Here is an 18218-nt window from a genome sequence, read left to right as displayed (position 1 = left end):
AGGAAGTGAGCAGAAAGAACAAGATAAAGAATGGGCACCTCCTTATAATGGTTTCCTGGGAAAAGCTCACCACCTTCTGAGAAGCAGGAGAAATGACCACGCAGACCCTGCAGGCAGAGGCTGTCAGTCTCTGAGCCCGGGCCATGGCCGCTCCTTGTGTCAAAGGAAATGCTTCTAAGTGTGTAGCCCGCCTGCCTGGGGCACCTAAGCTGAAGGTTTGACCATGTGCTTGATGTTCATAGGTAAAACAATGCCGCGACCTGCACTGGCCCAGCCCGGAGTGCCTGTGAGGGGCCAGCTGCCTGTTCTGCTAGTGTGCCTAGAGAGTTGGGACAGGCTTGGCCCTGTGGATAAAGTTCAATCTCCCCTGCGTGCAGAAGGAAGAATGTGAAGCACAGGGAAAGGAAGCTGGGATTCTGACTGCCTCTGTGTGCCCAGCCTGCTCTTTGCTCGTGCAGAAGTGGGGATCCACAAGGTGAACCACCTTGTGACTGCTGACTTTTCCCACCACCACTTTCGTGGTGTTCCCATCTGCTGGATCCCCTCCCAAACATCAGTCCTTGTCAGGATACCAAAGTAGCTCTTGGCCTGGCCGGTCTTGTAGCCAAGCTTAGCAGCATAGTTGTCACCTTCCCCACCTCCCACCAAAAGTCCGGGACTCTCACTAGGGGAGCGTTTTATCTTTGGGCCCCTAGAAGAGTGCTTTGTAGTTTGTAGGTCCTCAGAAATTTGAGGCGAAGATGGAACCAATCATCAAGGAGCTTACACTTGATGTAGGAATCCCGTAAGTTATCGCTAAACCAGAAAAGTAGACCAGCCTCCCCCAGCTACAACCTGGGCACTGAGGGAGGAGCCTGGAAGAAGGGCATTCTCATGGAACGTGAACTCCAGGAGGGCAGAGCCTTGGTTTTGTTCACTCTGTCCCCAGCCCCTAGAACTGTCCTGGCAAGGAGTGATATAAGTGTTAGATGGATGAATGTACTCACGGAAGTGGGAATGGGTGGATGGAGGCAGGAAGCAGATATTTGCACTACGCAGAGATTGGATCCACCACCAGACTGGGCTTCAGCTTCCTCAGCTGTGTATGCCTTGCTTGGTTCCCAAGTCTGTTGTGAAGCCACAGTGAGAGAAAGTGGCAGGACTAAAGGTGGTACAAATGCCAGAGGCTGATACTGCTGTGCTGTACCTCCCTAGCCTGTACAAATTCTCCTCAGCCCCAGCTCCCTGGCCCCCAGCCTGGCCCTCTACTGCGGACCACTGGGCTGCCTCCCGTACCCAAGTCTGGGCCAGGCTGTCATTGTGGTGCTCCTGCCAACTCAGATGCCCGGGGGTGTTGCCAAATCAACCTCAGCAACCGGATATTTTGTTGGAGGCGGGAAGGTATGGCGTGGGTTCCGCGCAGCTGGCGCTGGGGCTAGGCGCACGCCCGTTGCCATGGAGACGGGGCGGGGCAGGGCTCCGCTCTCCGGTTCCCGCGCGCACGCGCCCACGGCCACGGCCACGTCCCGCCGCGAGAGGGGGCGGAGCGAGCGTGCGCGGCGGGCGCGCGCAGGCTCCTTAACCGAGCCCTGAGCCGCCTGCGCGGATCGGCGTCCGCAGCGGGCGGCTGCTGAGGTGAGGGCCGGGCCAGAGAAGAGGCATACCCGCTGGGGCGTAGGTCTGGGACCCCTGTTCGCCCTGGCGCGACCTCAGGACTCCCCGTGTCCCCTCCGTGACCTCCGCGGCCCGGGCCGCTGTTTGCATCGTCTTGCCCACAGATGGCCTCGGCCAGGTCCGAGGGCCTGGATGCGACGTTGGAGCAGCCCCTTCTCTTCCGGGCAGCCCACTGCGGCGGCCACCGGTGTGGGGCATGCCCCGGGGCCGTGGAGGTGGGGGAAAGAGGCGCGAGTCTCGTTTTAACTCCGCCTCTGTGCCCCAAGGCCGCGCCTCGCAGTCTGGGCTGCAAACTTTAGCGTCCCTTAAGTTACAGATGTGCGTGGGGCTCCGTGAGGAGGTGGGCGAAGAGAAAGGCTCTGAGTAAATAGGCGAGGCCCGGGATGAGCAGGGGCTGGAATCCGAAAGTGGGAGGCGGCGGCCCCCCACCCATCATAGTCCACCATAGTTCGGTGCTGCCTGCTAGCACCGAAGTTTAGCCTAGGACTGGGGCCGTTTTTAAGGGCCCGGCCCTCCGCCGCCGCGCACGTGAGCGGCACCAGGAAGCCGGCTGGGCGCAGCCTCCCCTGACGCTCGCCGGCACCGGCCGCACGCGTCCTTGCCGGGCCTCTGAGCGGAGGGAAACCGAGGCTAGAGGGAGGGCGCAGTCTGCCCAAGGTCGGCGGCAGCGGCAGTTTCTGAGCGCCAAGTGTGGTTGGAGCCCTCCAGGAAGAGGGGCGTGACCAGAGCTCTAGTAAAGAGCCCTGACCTTGTAAAGCTAGGTTTAGCTTCTGATTTGCCCAAGGGGTTTGAGAATGGGACGACGGTGCTTTAGAGGCCCCTGTAGGCTTTCCCTGAGGAGGGCAGTCAGGGCACGATGGTTGGCTCAGTGATTATTTCCTGGGCAGGGGTGGCTGTTCTTTCAGCTCCCAGCACTGGAGCGCTCGGCTCCTGCCGCACTGGATGCAAGCAGTTACTAAAAGTGAGCCTGGCATTTCAGGTGAACTCCCAGACCGTCTTCCTTTACTTTTGAATATAGGGGAAATTCACGTTACCCCTCTCCGTGCCGACCAAGCCTCTGAGACGCACAGGTGCATTCCCCCCGCCCCCCCCCCCCCCCTTTCTGAGCAGTTTGGGAAGTGAGAGGAAGAGAAAGGTAGATACTAAGTTTCCTTGAGGAGACAGGAAGTGTTCAGCTGAAATGGCAGATCAGGATGAGAGTTTGTCATTCCCAAGGCAAGTGGGGGCCTAGATGCTGAGAGTTTTCCAGCTTTGGGCTCGGAGATGTCCAACAAGGATTTAATGCTTGAGCCTTTCTGGAAGCCAGTCACCAGAGAGGAGAGAGAAAGTGGAAATGGGGGCCTGGAGTCAGACTGTCTGGGCTTGTATTGCCTGCATTTTGGTCCACGTGGCTCTGTTTAATACCTGTGTTACCTTGGGCAAATCTCTTAACCTCTAACCACTTGTACCTTTAGCCTTACCTACCTCTTTTGATTGCTTTGAGGTAATGAAGTAGCCGTGTTTCAACATTTAGACAGTGCCTGGCATATAGTAAGTGTTCTGTGGAAGATTTCTCATCATTATCAAAGAAAATTGGAATGAAAGTAACTGGAGATGAGATGAGTAGGACAGGCAGAAAAGAGAGAGATACTGATGGGTAGAAGCACAGATGAGTGAGACTAGTGGGCAACACCTCAATTTCCTGACACCAAAAGTCTAGAAATTTACTTTGCCTCTTTGTGAGCAAATACTGTGTGCTCATTGACTCCAAAGACTTTTTTTGTGTGTGTGTAAAATCAACACCCAGAACCCACAGGGAAGAAATAATTACACAGAGCTAAGTTTTCCACAAACTTGCAGTGTGGCCTTTTCAGCTTCAAAACCTTTTAAATGTTAGATATTACTTTTAGGTAATTGAGGTGGGAATGTCCCCCCAGTGGGTCACATGGCTCCCTTCCTCTTTAAACAGTCTTCTCTGGGCTATGATTTATTCCCCCGGCCTGGGCAACTCAGGTCAAGCCCTCCTTGTAAGAGGGTTAGGCCTCTGACCCCAAGCTGCCTGAAGACCTAGGCAGCCTGCCTTGAATAGCTCACACACTGGCCTCTGTGTTACGTTCCTGGGCCCGCTGTTGAACAGCTTCTTTTCCTCTTATGGATAATTGTTACTTCTTCCTGCTATGCGACTCCCCTTTTAGCAGCCTTTTCCTCTTACTCCTCACTGTTTCTTTTATGGGCTGGAAAATTGGGATGAAGCTTGTTAACATTGGTGGTTCAAGTCTGGGAAGCTTAGTGTTGGACTTTGTTCTAGCTGCTCAGGCCGTTTTGCTCTGGTCTTTCCTCTGGTTCTGGATGGGTGAGCTTGCTAGATTGCAAGGTCCCTGAAGGCCAGATGTACTTAGAAAAGGAGAGTTTCTTATGGAATTCTCTTCCTGAGGCACATTTTCCCTCACGGGTTTTTGTTCAGTATGGTTTGTCCCCCTGTTCATTAATAAGTGTTTGAACCTTAGCATTTGCCAGTCCTCCCTCTGGCAGTCATCCCTGAGGCTTGGTGAGGCTGGGCTGGTGGCGTGGTTCAGCTGTGGGGAGGAAGAGGTAATGTGGAGGAAAGGCAGGCTGGCTGGTATCTGGTGCATCTTGGGGGAGACTTTTCAGGGCCAGGAGTGTATCTCTGGCTGACTCACTCCTGTGCCCCTCTATGACTCAGTTTCCCTAGGTATGACCAGGGCTGCCAGCTCACAGGTAGAGCTGCTCTGAGATCCTTACCAACTGCGACTAAGAAATAAAGAGGCTTGTGGCTTCAGTCATCCTTTGTAGCTCCCTTCTAGGTCACTCTGTGTGTAAACACCTCTGGCCCCTCCCCTCTCTGGGTCAGAGCACCCAAGGCAGGACTGAGGAGGTTGGGCCAGAGCTGCTTGGCAGGCAGGTGGGCACATTGTCAGAGCAGGCTACCAGCCTCCTCTCCCTTCTTTCTCCTTTACAGCTGCCTTGAGGTGCAGTGTGGGGGGTCCAGAGCCATGTCGGACCTGCTACTACTGGGCCTGATTGGGGGCCTGACTCTCTTACTGCTGCTGACGCTGCTGGCCTTTGCCGGGTACTCAGGGCTGCTGGCTGGGGTGGCAGTGAGTGCTGGGTCACCCCCCATCTGCAACGTCACTGTGGCCTACAAGTTCCACATGGGGCCCTATGGTGAGACTGGGCGGCTTTTCACCGAGAGCTGCAGCGTCTCTCCCAAGCTCCGCTCCATCGCTGTCTACTATGACAACCCCCACATGGTAAGGAGCCTCTATGGGGTTCTGCCCCATTGATGGACCTGGTGGGCCAGGGCTTCTTTGGGGAGGGTAGTTTTGGTTGCTGAGGAAACGGTGGGAGAATCTTCAAGCTGGCTCTGCACACTCCTCCTCTAAGAGCTTGAAGCGCCTTCCAGATTTAGCCTGGACTTCTGCTCCCGGCATCCATATGTGGGCTTTCTGTTTGCCCAGGTCTGGTTTCCTTTGCCCATGGCTAATTGTGGATTTCCAAATGCAGTAGACTATATACCACCATGAATCCCTAGCTTCTGCCAGGACTTTCGTCCCCTGCCTCCTCTTCTTGTCATCCCTCCTTCCATCTCCATTTGGGGCCAGTGCTCTAAGGCCAAGCCATTCAGATTCTGCCCACTCTTTGGGGTTACATTTTGCTGTTTCTGTGCTTTCCATCCCTCAGCTCTCCTGCCATAGTTGTAGGCCCTTGAGGGATGAGAGGGCAGTCCCTGGGCATGGGGCTTGGAATCTTACCTCTTCAGCCATTCTGATGCCCCCCAACCCAGTGATATGGCATTTCCTTAGACCTCAAGCTGCCTAGTTGGGAGATGGCCTAGGGGGCTAGTGGAGCCAGATGAGCTACTAAGATTGTTCAGAATGCTGATGTCAAAGACTAATCCAGCATCACTAGCACCCTGTGGGCGTCTGGCTGTTCTTACAACCTATGGTGAGTCAGAGCTTGCCAATGTAGCCTACTGCTATGCTATGGGGTGGTGCTGCCCACAGCTGGATGGGCTGGCAGCTCTGTCAAGGGTTCTTCAGCCTCTAATACTAAGCTATGCCAAACCAAGCATTTGGAATCCCCAGCTCTGATTTCTTTGCCTGGAGAGCTCAAGTGGACAAGCCCTGCAGCCTACCCAATGTCTGCTAACTGGCTCACTGGGGCACTAGTTGAAACAGGGTGTGCTGGTTCCCTGTCTGTGCCAGGTTCTACTCTACACCTACACTCTGGAGATGAATCAGACCTGGCTGTGCCCTCAGGAAGCTCTGTGTGGCTGACATGTCAGCCCCACACAAGTGATTCTCCAACAAGACACTGTGCTTGATGTCCACAGAACTTTGAGCTCTAGGTTGAGGGAGGCTGCCATGAGTCTGCGGGGGAGGCTCAGAGAAGGGATAGATGTCAACTGGGCCTTCTCACGTAAGTAGAATTTTTGCTCTGTTGGGAAGGGGTACTTGGCTAAGAAAACTGCGACAGCAAGAGCCTGAAGACATGGGATGACTGGAGAATTGTGGTTAGTAGACATGTTGTGGGTGGAGAAAGGTGGAAGAGTGTGCCCAGCCAGGTGGTGGGGAAGTACAGCAGGTTGAGAAAAGGGTGTGGCACAATTTGCCACCTTTGTTTTAGGAAGTTAGCTGAAGGGCAAGTGGAGGAGGGAAGGAGATGAGGCAGGAGGCCATAGAAGAGATTGGGCTGGGCCCAGGTGAGAGGTGACATGGGTTGGTTGAGGTTTTGCAGTCACATGGCCAGGAGATGGCAGTAACTGAAGTTGGGAGCACTGGAGTCTGAGTGAGATGGGACAGACAGTGGGCTATGGGGAGCTCCTAGACCAGATGTGTGACCCTCACCCCTTCAAGGGCTCTGTTGTGTAAGCCCCTGCTCCTCCTTCCACACCTGGCCCAGTCAGAGCCTTCTGCAAGGAGAGTCCTTGCATCTGGCTCTCTTCCCATTGGCATGTCTGTTCTGGAATCAACACATTGCCTCTTGGGTTGGAGGTGCTAATTCCTGGATGGGAAAGGGCTAAGGCAGCAGGGTACTCTGGGGTCAGTGCTGGAGGCTGGTCTAGGGACGAGTGAGATGAAAGAAACCTGGCATGGGATATTCTGGCCTGGCCACTGCCTCCTGCAGCTTTCCCAGAAATGTGGTGGACCCCATGGGGTGGGCCCTGGGTCTCCAGGATTGGTTGGTCATAGTCTGACTTGGGTGCTTGTCTGGGGGACTGTGGCCTGAGAGCACAGCCTTGAGGCTAGCAGTCCCGAGTTCTGATTCTGTCCCATCATTATCATGCTGAATGATCTTAGGCATATCACATAATCTTTCTGAGCCTGTATTTCCTTGTCTGCAGAGTAATGATAAAATACCTGCTTCATAGTAGACTGAGAAGAGTTAAGTGATATAGGTGAGGCATTTACCCCAGCACTTAGCCCTCAACAGATGCTTAACAACAACAAAGACAGGTGAGAAAACCACTTGTGCTAATATGTGCTGAGAGGTCAGACTGAGCAAACCTAGACCCTTGGCCTGGCTGTGGTCATTTGGCTGGCACAGAGGATGATGAACAGGTCAAGATGGCCCTTCTGACCCTGCCCTTCCCAGTCCTGGGCCAACCCAGAGGACACCTGTGTCCCCATTTAGAGCTACGTCACACTCTGGCACGTGGGATGGCTCAGGGACACTTGGGTCCCCATCTACTCTGGGAGCTGGTCATTGCATTCTCTGCCTGACAGAGATTGTAACAGGTTCAGGGAACCATGGACCCCCAGGCTTCAGGTGCTCATGGCTATCACAGGCTGGTCCGGAAGGACCTGAGGCCTCCTGGTCCACACTGCCTATTAGGGAGGGGAAAACAGGTTCAGATAGTAGGAGTAAGGTACTGATCTCATACGTTTTTGTTTTAATTTAACAAATATCTGAGCACCTGCTCTGTACGAGGCTCTGTGTTGGGCACTAGGGTACCACAGGGACCAGGACCTGCCAGTGTGTGGGTGTTAGGAGCCTAGAGGAAAGGCCCCATTCTGGTCATGAAGTGGGCTGAGAACCCAAGCTTTTTGCCCTCTAGGCTGCCTCCACCAGCAGTATGCAGCCTGAGGCATGCTCTGGTTCTCAGAGAAAGAGAATAGAGGCTGACCTGTTGAGTGTCCCACCCCCATTGTGTCCTTCCCTTGCCCAGAACAACAGGTGCCAGTATCTGCTTCTCTGTGAGTGTGGAGAGGCAGTGAGGCTGTGTCAGTCTCTGTGAGTGGCGTGGTGAGTAACCACGTGAGAGGTGCCACCTTTAGATGCTGCCCACCCCCATGAAGTGTGGCGGACAGTTCCCTAGGCATGCCTCTTCCTGTCCTCAGCTGGGCAGGGAGGAAGCTGGTCCCACCTAGGCTGGGTGTGGACTCAGGAAGTAGCACAAGAAAGGGTACCACTAAGGTGGGACAGCGGCAGTTGCTGTGGACCTGTTCATAGTAGCTGCTGCTGGAGCTCTTAGCCTTGAGCCCTGGAGTCCTATATGGGAAGAGGCTACAGGTCTGGGTGAGTGGTTCCTGTGAGGCAGGAGGAAATATTCCATTCTCGATCCCTGAAAGCCTTGGCATGGTTGGGGATGGGAAGGTAGGGAAGAAGTCTCTTGGGAAGTGGACAGACCCTGGCAGGGGCTCATGGGTGTACTCACCCACCTCAGAGCCCAGCATTCATGGAGTGTGGGCCATTCCTCTTCAAGGTATGCAAGGGGAGGGGGATGAGTTCAGAGATAAGGGTCACATGTAGGTGGATATCAGTCACAGATCTGCTACCTTACACACACTGGTCCATGCTGCCCTTGTGTGGCTGGGGAAGGGTCCTGACTAGAAAAACTGCTCTGCCCTCAGCCCTGCTTCTGGGGTGGGTGCTGGGGGCTTGGAAAGTGACTTCAGGCTCCCTTTTTGGGCCTTGTCCCTCTGGGAGCCTTCAGTGTTGGAGGGGAAAGAAGGAGCTGGGAGGACCCTGAGTGCCTCGCTTGATCCTGGCCTGCTCTGGCCCGTGGAGAGCAGGGATGGGCTGCTGTCACTGTGCCTGTGGGCCCATCCTGTCTGCCAGGCTGACCCTCTACCTCCTGCCCCACTCTGTGCCACTACCACTTCCGCTGCTGTGTTTGGGGCAACCTGCCTGCTTGCTTGTATGGGGAGCCTGGCTGGGGCAAGAGGAGTGTGGCAGCTAGTTCAATTTATGTGGACCTGTATTTGCTGCTAACACCTGCCACCTAGGAGGTGGTGTTTGCTCCAGGCATGGAGTGGGTTGGGAAACTGGTGGTATTTGCTTCTGCCTTTAGTAAGCAAGACTGCCATCAAAGCCCCCTTTCCCTAGTCCAATGAGAACCAAGGCCCAGGGCCACTAGGTCTGCAGGGCCTGAGGCTGGTGAGAGTTCTGATGTAGGCCTGTGTCACACTCCCTCTTCCCTCAGTATGTGTGGAGAGGAGGCTCCCTGCCCTCCCTGGAGGCACTTAGTTTGGATGGAGCCTGGGAAGGGGTGAGGGAGTAGGATTTCCCAGGACTGACCTCCTCAGCAAGGCAAATGGGAATGTGGGCTGGGATGTTTCCTGAGGGCCCAGGCTGCCCCCTATCCTGGTTTCCATGGTTATTTTCTGCCAGGTGGAGTCCAGGCATTTGCTGTGCAGCAGGTTAACTATGTGGGACAGGTCTGGAAGCACGAGCTCCTCTCTGCCCACTAGAACTGTCCTTGAGGTGAGGTGAGATGAGGTGTGAGAGGAAGGGGCTCTGGATTTGCCCTTACAGGTTTGAATCAAGGCTCCACTGCTAACCAGTGTGTGACTTTAAGTGACTCACTTGGCTTGTCTGAGTCTGTTTCCTCATCTGTCACATGAGGATAAAAGAATCCCTACCTCAGGGTTTTTGTTTTATGGGAGCTAATTGATAAGGATATGGTCCAATACCCAGCCCTTAATAGGTGGGTATCACACTTGACATCCAGTCCTGCCTGAGGACCTCATGCCACTGGGACTTTGTACTTTTAGGGACCCTGCCTGCCTTTCTGGTTTAGTCCCAGCCTCCTGCGGGTTGTCTGGGCAATGTGAGGCAGCACAGTACAGGGAAAAGCCATTGTGAAGCCTGCTCCTTGCCAGGGCCAATTTCTCGGACTCTTGGATGCCTCTGGGTTGTGTAGTGCAGCTCTGAAGCTGGTCTGCTTGGGTTTGAATCCTGACTTCAGCACTGCCTTGCTGTGTGACATTGGCTGAATGGCTTGGTTGTCTGGGCCTCAGGAGCAGGGGTGAAAACAGTACCAACCACAGAAGCCTGTTTGGATTTAATGAGCTTATGCTTGGAAGGCAGCACCTGGAGAAAGTGGTGAGTGCCTGGTCAGGTATCAGCTATTTTTAGGATTCTGTTTGAAGGTGTAGGGGTATAGAGGAAGGTTCCTGAAAGGTTTCTAAGTAAACTCACCTTTGAGGGCTGGTATCTTGTTGACTCCTCTCTTTCCTGCCGAGCCTGAAGAATGAGTCCTGTCCTCTGGCCTGGCTGTCTGCATCATCTCGTGTCCTGACTGGTGCCTGTCTCCATGTGCCTTTGGGCGTAAGCTTCCCAGGGAAGTTGGGGGTTGGCGTGTTGACCTGTAGTACCTAGGAGGGCAAATGAGGTCCCATATCAACCCTCTAGTCATGGGCCAGTGCAGCTCCTCTATTCCCTTGGGAGTACCAGTGCAAATGAAGGGCCCTGCCTCTACTTTCCCCCTTAACTTGGGTAGCTCTGGGTCAGTAGGCTGGCATGGGAAGAGTAAGGGCAGCCCTCTGTGCCTGGGTTTGAGAGATGGTGCTGCTGTCCCTGTCAAGTTGTGTAGGTTGTGGGCCTGGGGTTGGCTGTTTCTATTAACCCTGAACCCAATGGCTACATTTGGTCTGGGCCGCTGACACCATTTCTCATTCCTGCATCCTGAAAGATTATCAGTCTTGTCCAGTTCCCAGACTCATCAAAGTCTTGGCTTGGCAGGGGCCCTGAAGTGGCTGTCTTCACTATAGCCTCACACAACAGGGTCAGCAGGGCACTGTGACACCACTCAGGAAGGGGCAGTGGGGCCAGCCTTAGGACTAGCTCAGACCTGAAAGCTTCAGGTTCTAAGCAGATTGCCCTCTTCTCCCAGTAATGGGACTTAGGAGGCTTCTCTGCCCAAAGGAGATGCTCTGGGGTCTGGCATGCCTCTATTGTTTTCCTGGTACTCTTGCTTTGAGGACACATCCTGGATGGGCTTGTCTTTACCCCAAGTGGTGGTGGGCCTGGCCACTGCCCTGTTTCCTGGGTGTGGTTCCTTGTAGGTACTAGTTGTGATCCAATTCTTGTTCTGGGCAGAGGTACCCAGAGAAATAGCTGATCTGGGGAGGAAGAGGAGAAGGCAGGTAGAGCTGGGAGGCCCAGGCCTGTGTCCTAGGGTTAGGCCCAAATAAAGATACTGCACTGAGCCAAGGTGTATGGGGTCTCTTGCCCATCGGGACATCCCAGCCTTCTGGGCGCTTGACAGCCTTAGTAGGCCTTTTCCCTGGAGGCGGGTCTGGGCTTTACTGGGAGGCCAGGAAAGCTTTCTTCTGCCACTAGATCAGCCTTGCCACTCTCTGGGTTATTTTAGGGCCTGTTCCATTTCCTCCTTGCTGGTGCCTTGTTCAGCTGCTTCCCAGCTTCAACTTTGCATGGGGCTGCTTAGTGGATGGTAGGCTTGCTGAGGGACCTTCTAGGCTCCCACTTAGGCTAGGACAGGGGAGGGGGTAGGAAGTGTTCTTACTTGTAGAATTAGGGGGTTGCTCAGCTAGGAAAGGAGCTGCTGTGCCCCACACACCTCCTGGATCCTAGGAGCCCTGCCTTCTTAGCTCCCTTCTTCCACTGTGACAGGAGCTCCACCTTTTCTCCAGGTGGAGGAAGAGGAAGTTTGTTATGGTGCAGGGCTTGTGTGTGCATGCATGTACTGTCACTGAGCATGCCTCAAGAACTTTCTGTGTGCGCAGGATCCTGGACCTTTTTGCCTAGAGGCCTGGAGTGATGGAGAGAGATGGGGAGGCCATCAGTTACAGTGCAGCACAAGACCTTCTCCCTGGTGGGTACTTGGGATCAGAGAGGAGGGGCTGCTTGGTGGAGAGCAGCAGAAGGCTTTGAAGGGGAAAGTTGAGCTGAGTCTTGCAGGATGGGCAAGAGTTTCCCAGGCAGAAGGGACTCTGGAATAGAGTGAAGAAGGACATTTCAGACAGAGGAAGTAGCTTACGCAAAGGCAGGAAGCATGGGAGGACGTGGCATGTTTGGGGAGCTGCAAATAGTTTCATGTGGGTGTGTGTGGGGGTGTGGCAGGTGAGGAGGCTGGCAAGGCGGGCTGGGCCAGAGCCTGGATCCATCCCTCCCTCTGCCATGCAGACACTCAGTAGGTGCCTGCCCATCTGGGCTGTGGCCCCTGCTGGGGCCTGAGGCTGCAGAAAGGGAGTGCAAGGTGAGTGTGTGGGCAAATTCATGCAGTATTATGTAGGCCACTCCAAAAGTACCTTGCCTACTTGGCTTGTGAATTTAGTTTCATCCTAGAGGTAAATTGGGAGCCATTGAGCGGTTCTAAGCAAGATGATGACCACATGTGTTCTGTTGTATTTTGGCTACTGTAGAGGATGTTGAGCTGGGAGTCCCATGAGGGCTGCTGAAGCGTTCCCAGGAAAGACCCTGGAACTCAAACCCAGGCAAGCCAGCAGTAGAAAGGAAGAGATCAAGTGACCTTCCACCTGTTTCTCCATGTGACTTATGTAGATGTTTCTTTTGTACAGCACAGGTTGGTAAGGTCAGGGACATGAAGATAGACTTTGTGGCAGGCAGTGTCCCTTGGCTTGTCAGCAGGAGGTCCACCAGGTAACTTCCTGCCTATCTGGTCATGCTCAAGCCTTGGCGTGTGAGTAGGGCCGTTGCACCATCTAGAGACAAGAGGTGGTATTGCAGTGGTCTCCTGTGCCTCTGGGTGGGGTGGGAGGAGTTTCAGGCCAAGAGAAGTGACTGTGTGCAAGGTAGACTTGTGGAGGTCAAGAGAGTTTACAGCAAATTATTGGGGGAGAAGAGAGTGCCACTGAACCACTCTGAAAGGCTCTCCAAGAGGGCATTTGAACCTGAAGGACAGGCAGGGAGGAGCTGCATATTCAGAGGTTTGGGTCGTTGGGCATTCTAGGCCATGGACAGTTGTTTGGACTGTGTCATAGCTACTAATAACCAACAGTTATGGAGCACTTGCTGAATGCTGGGCCCAGGCTAAGCTCTCATGAAGTTTCTTGTTTAATATGGCAGTTCTGTAATAGATATTGAGGAACTGGGGCTCCCAGAACCCAAGGGACTTGTCTAGAATCACATGACTCAGATTCACACCGTGGCCTGCCTCTCTCAAGCTTTGTTTCTGAGCACTACACCCTGTTGCCTGCCACTAAAGCTCTGAGCCCGGTTTGGATGCCATAGGATTCAAGGGGGCTGCAAGGGGACCAGAGCCACAGGCAGTTGAGGGTTACCGTTAGGGTCTGCTTAGAGGTGAGAGCCTGGAATAGGTGCCCAAGTCCCAGGCAAACTGTGACTAAAAGGAAGGGCTGGGTTGGCTTCAGTAGAGGAGGCCATTCAGGGCTGAGAAACCCCCAGGGGATTTCAGAGAGGGCTTGGAAAGGGCTGTAATGGGAGGGAGAGGTGAGAACAGATAATAATGACTTCACAGTGCTAGGAAGGAGGGGTAGGGAGAGGAGTAAGTGGAGGTAGAGGGAGAAGCCTGTTTAAACTTAGGGGTCATCCCTGTGAAGGTGAACTGCTGGCAAAAAAATTTTTTTTTGTGGTGGGTGGGGAGAAAGGAGCCTTTAGAGTTGAGCAAAACCCAGGATTGAGGGTACAAGGTCTGTGCTGAATCTCTTGGATTTAAGATCATATGCCTCCGAGGGCCCAGCCTGAAGGCAGGTACAGACTTAGGCACCTGGAAAGCTGACATGGGAAACAGGGAGCAGTAGGTGAGACAAAGTGAGGCCTCCTGATGCCAGGCGGAGAAATGAGTACTGGGCCTTGCAGCCTTGGGTCAGTCCTAGGAAGTGGTGGAGGCTCACACAGGAGCCTTACATGGCTGAGGTTTCTGGGAGCCAGAGGAGGAAAGTTAGGTAGGGAGGGGAGCAGAGTGGAAAGTACAGGCACTAACAAACTATAGAGACTTGGAGGGGAACCCAGTGGTCTTGGCTTTTAGCCAGGAAGGGACTTAGGAAGTGGGATAGGTCCCTGGATGGGCCATGGGTTGGAGAAGAAGTCTAGAGGCTCTGGTGATGGTAGCTGGCCCTACAAGAGGGATGGGGAGGATGATCTCTTCACAGAATTTCACCAGCAACCCAGAGGCCAGTGATCCCAATCCTATGTCCTGACAGGTACTTCCTGCAGCCCCTCCACACCCACTTGCCAGGTCCTGACCCTGCAAGCATGTGTGTAAACACACACACACACACACGTTCTTGCTTTCCTAGGGCATGACCTTGGAGGGCTCTGAGCTCTTTATTCCTACTCCTCAGTTTTGCTCCCTTGCCTGCCATAATTTCTCTGCCCATGAAGCCTGCTCTTCTCCAGGAGATAGGAGGGAAATGAGCTAATAGGATTGTTCTGGACCCAGGCTGAAGGATCAGCCACTGTACAGTTCTGCTGGTGGCCCTGGGGTGTGGGGGCTGACAGAGGGTCTCATGGTGGGGTGGAATGGCCCCCTCAGTGGAGGCATGTGGAGAGTGATGGTTCAGAGGTCATCTCTGTCCTTCCCTCTCCTGGCCTCCAGGAGGGCAGAGACCAAGTCTAACCCCTCAGCATGATCCCTGGGTTTCCACAGGGCATAGCATGTTTGTTGAAGGAATAGATGAGAGTCCTGTGGTACGATGCCACAGGCAGGGGCCATAGGTGGGTTTCAGTAAGAAAACAGCTAGCTCTGTCCTGGTATCTGGGGCTGCATGGCTTGTCAGAGCTGGTGGTTGTTTTAGGCCTGATCTGGCACAACCCCAGGAGGAAGGAGGTCTGAGGGCCTCCTTCCTTTGCCCAACTCTCACACCCATGCTTTGCTTCCCCAGGTGCCCCCTGATAAGTGCCGATGTGCCGTGGGCAGCATCCTGAGTGAAGGTGAGGAATCGCCCTCCCCTGAGCTCATTGACCTCTACCAGAAATTTGGCTTCAAGGTGTTCTCCTTCCCGGCACTCAGCCATGTGGTGACAGCCACCTTCCCCTACACCACCATCCTGTCCATCTGGCTGGCTACCCGCCGTGTCCATCCTGCCTTGGACACCTACATCAAGGTGAGGCACAGGCCTGGGGTGTGTGTGTTGGGGACAGCTAGGCCCCTTGGGTGGAGCTAAGGAGGACTGCCTAGAATGGGAGGAAGAGGTGGTTTTGGCAGAGCAGCACCCTGGGACCCTCATGGAACAGGTACCTGTGGAGCTAAGAAGATGGGCAGAGGTTGTTGGCATCTCTTTCAGATGCCCAAGATCTTGTGGGAGCTGGAGCATATCCCAAGAGCATGGAGAGCTTGTTCATAAACCTAGTCTGGTTAGTTTGGCTCTCTGGCTTTGACCAAAGACATCCTTAGTGCTTATCCCACACTCTGGCTCAGATGAATGGACAGGCCACTTTATTCTCATCCTGCTGGAGACCTGCACAGCAAGGACCTGAGGCTCCCAGTGTCTGGGCAGGCCCCAGGTAATCATGTATTGCCCGTGGCCCTGCCTCTGCATGGGCTTATATACCTGCTCCCAGAGGCCAGGGCTGGGGCAGCAGTGGCAGGCTGTGTCTCCTTTACTTCCTGACTTGGTCACTGGCAATGCTGGCAGCCCAACCTTCCTGGAGGAAGGAGAGCCAGCCACCAGGTCATCTGACAGGGATTTCTGTGTCTACAGAGATAGATTTTTTAAAAGCATACCCTGTTACACATCCCTCCTCCCCTGAATGTTTTGTAAATTTGGGTGCTAGGGAAATAACCCCAGTTGGGTTTGGATGTGATTCTTTATTCATTCATTTAACTTGTATTTATTGTCTGCATGCCAGGTGCTATAATGGGCACAATGTGAATGAAACATTGGTGCATGAAACAGACATTCACAGTGAGGTGGTGAAGATAGGTAATAAATGTCAGACAAAAATGGGACATGTGCTAGAGAAGGAGAGGGTGAGAAAAGTCGGGGAACTAATTTGGACAGAATGATCAGGGACAGCCTCTCAGAGGAGACAACCTCAAGGCAGAGTCCTACAAGGGCCTTTAGAGAGGAGGTAAGAACTTCTAGGCAGAGCTTTGATCTACATGCAGCAGGAAGTCACTGCAGTGTTCCAGCCAGGAAAATAACACAGTTGGAGCCACGTCTGTACAAGATGGGCTGTCCCATCTCTGGGCATGGTGGACCTGGACCATAGACCTGGGACCCGGTGAAGATGCTTAGACCTAGGGCTGAGGAATTAGCCTAGGAGGCTATCATGAATCCTATTGTGAGTGGTGGCAGCTTGGGCAGGCCCAGTGGCTACAGAGATGTGGACAAGGATAGAGATTTACAATCACTTTTGGAATAGAACTGATGGACTTTGGGTGGATTCGCTGTTGGGGAAGGAGAGGCAATGAGGGAGTCACAGAGGGCTCTGCTCCCCTCTGGCCTGGGCAGGTGGGCAAGCGTGTAGTGCTGCTTTTCACTGACATGTGGGAAACTGAGGGAGGCCCTGGTTTTGGGGGGAAGGTAGCTATTTGGGCTATTGCAGGGGAGCTGCCTGAGATACATCTAAGTTGGGGGGTGTGGAGTCAGCAATGGTATGTGTGGCCTGGAGTTGAGAAAAGGCTGGGCTGGTGGATATATTTGGGGACATCAGCCTTTTGGCAGTATTTGACCTGGGAGGCTGCCCTGTGCCTCCCAGCCTCTGTGGGGTCAGGTAGGCGATAGACAGCCTGTGGCAGCAAAGGCTGCGCAGAGGGTGTGGCCAGTGTCGCAGGGGTCAGAGAACAGGACAAGAGAGTCAGTGGGAGTGAGAACCTGCTACACTTGGAGGATCCTTGCAACTTTGTTCACCAAAGCAGCTTGGGGAAAGGGACAGAGCGTTGATGATGGAAATGGGAGTTCAGATGTCCCTGGAGTCTGGTGTTGGGGCTGAGGAATGAATAAATGAGGCCCTGGGTCACCAGCTGTGTCCTTGGTGGTCAAGGACAGGTTTGAAGAATCAGGAGTGAGAAGACCTGGAAAGGGGAGGGCTGTCACAGTGGTAGGGCAGGGGCACAGGGAGAACAGAGGGGAGTTTCCTTTGTGAGCTGGAGGGTGGTGGCCAGAAGGGGTGCTGGGCAGGATGTGCTTGCCTGGCTGCGGTTGGACTGGAGGTGGGGGCGGGCTGGCTGGTTGTGTAGGCAGGAAGGAAGATACCAGTGCCCTAGGCCTGCTTAGTGTGCCACCTCTGGGGAGTCCTCCCCCATTTCACTCAAGGAAGACCTCTCCAGTCCTGTTGGTGCCATCCTCAACCTCATGGGCCCGTCTGGAGGGGCACCCCCGGGAAGAGACTTCTTGGGTTCCAGACCTCAGAACAGGACGTGTGGCATGTGGTGTGGTGGCGAGCAACTCAGCCACCAAAGCCTTTTCCTGGCTTCACGGGTTTATTTTTAGACACCTTTGTCCAAATTTCCCGGCCCCTGACAGTTTCACAAGTTGCCTGGTTTTGACGTCACCTCTTTGATGAAAGCCCTTCCTCCTTCCTCCCCGCTCCCATGGGAGCCTGTCAGCTGTGCTCCTAGAGTGGGGGTTGAGACAAGAAAGCCAGGGATGTGGGGAGAGCAAGGGGCTTCTCCCCTGTGAGGCATGCTTGTGTGGGCTTGGCCATCAGCAGGGAGAGTAAGATAGAGGCCAGCTGCCCACAGAAGAGGCATGGCCCAAGGTCCTGGGCTTGTTTTGGCAGCAGGGTGTGGGGGTTGCCTCTACCCCTGTGTTTAGCCTGACCTTGCGTCTTGGGGAACAAAGCCAGGGGAGAGATGAGGAAGGGGCTAGCTCTGTTTGCTGGTCACAGCCTGCAGTGGACAGGGGTGGCCCTGTGCCTCTCTCAGCCCAGGAGACAGCAAGGAGAGAGTATAAGGTTCCCTTCAATCCCTGCTTTCATCTCCTCTGCCCCGGGGTCAGAGAAAGGAGATTACTAATGAGACTGGGTGCTTCTGACTCTAGCGCCAACAGCTGACTGCGTTTAGCTGTGTGTGTGTGCATGTGTGTACACCCTTCTTTTTCTCTCTGGATCTGGGACTGCTGTGAAGGTTCTTCAAATGGAATGACAGCAGCCGTCAGCTTTCTGTTTTGGCAGGGGTGAGGGAGGCCAGGAGCCCTGCTGCCAGGAGTTGCGGGGGGAGGATGTGTCAGGCTCACCAGCCTCTCTAGAGGCTGGGTGAGGGGCAGGGGTGAATGGATCTTAGCTTTGGGTTTGGGAGGTAGAGAGCAGCTGCTGTCCTGGGAGTTGCAGATGTGCCTGAGCCTGGGACCAGATTGGTCTCATGGGACAGAGGGACCTGAGACCAACAAACCTGAAGTTCACAGTGAGAGGCCCAAGGAGAAGCACTTGTCAGGACTCTCGGGATTCTGGAA

General features: G+C 54.3%; 1 protein-coding gene across 5 annotated transcripts; it reads left to right on the top strand.

The window, feature by feature from the left end:
• The first annotated feature begins 1483 nt into the window (after positions 1–1483).
• On the top strand, positions 1484–16888 carry TEX264 (testis expressed 264, ER-phagy receptor). 5 transcript variants are annotated; one of them, XM_026447978.1, is made up of 3 exons: positions 1484–1614; positions 4613–4904; positions 14706–16888. In XM_026447978.1, the coding sequence occupies exons 2-3, from the start codon at positions 4647–4649 to the stop codon at positions 14985–14987; spliced, it is 540 nt and encodes a 179-aa protein (XP_026303763.1). In that variant the 5' UTR covers positions 1484–1614; positions 4613–4646; the 3' UTR covers positions 14988–16888. The 5 variants fall into 5 exon arrangements, with proteins under 5 accessions (XP_026303763.1, XP_026303764.1, XP_026303762.1 ...); XM_026447979.2 differs by having other exon boundaries at positions 1578–1657; XM_026447977.2 differs by having other exon boundaries at positions 1584–1868.
• The last annotated feature ends 1330 nt before the right edge of the window (positions 16889–18218 follow it).

The sequence above is a fragment of the Piliocolobus tephrosceles genome, chromosome 2 (genome assembly GCF_002776525.5).
Source record: "Piliocolobus tephrosceles isolate RC106 chromosome 2, ASM277652v3, whole genome shotgun sequence".
Taxonomy (NCBI): domain Eukaryota; kingdom Metazoa; phylum Chordata; class Mammalia; order Primates; family Cercopithecidae; genus Piliocolobus; species Piliocolobus tephrosceles.
This window is presented reverse-complemented; position numbering and strand designations above follow the sequence as displayed.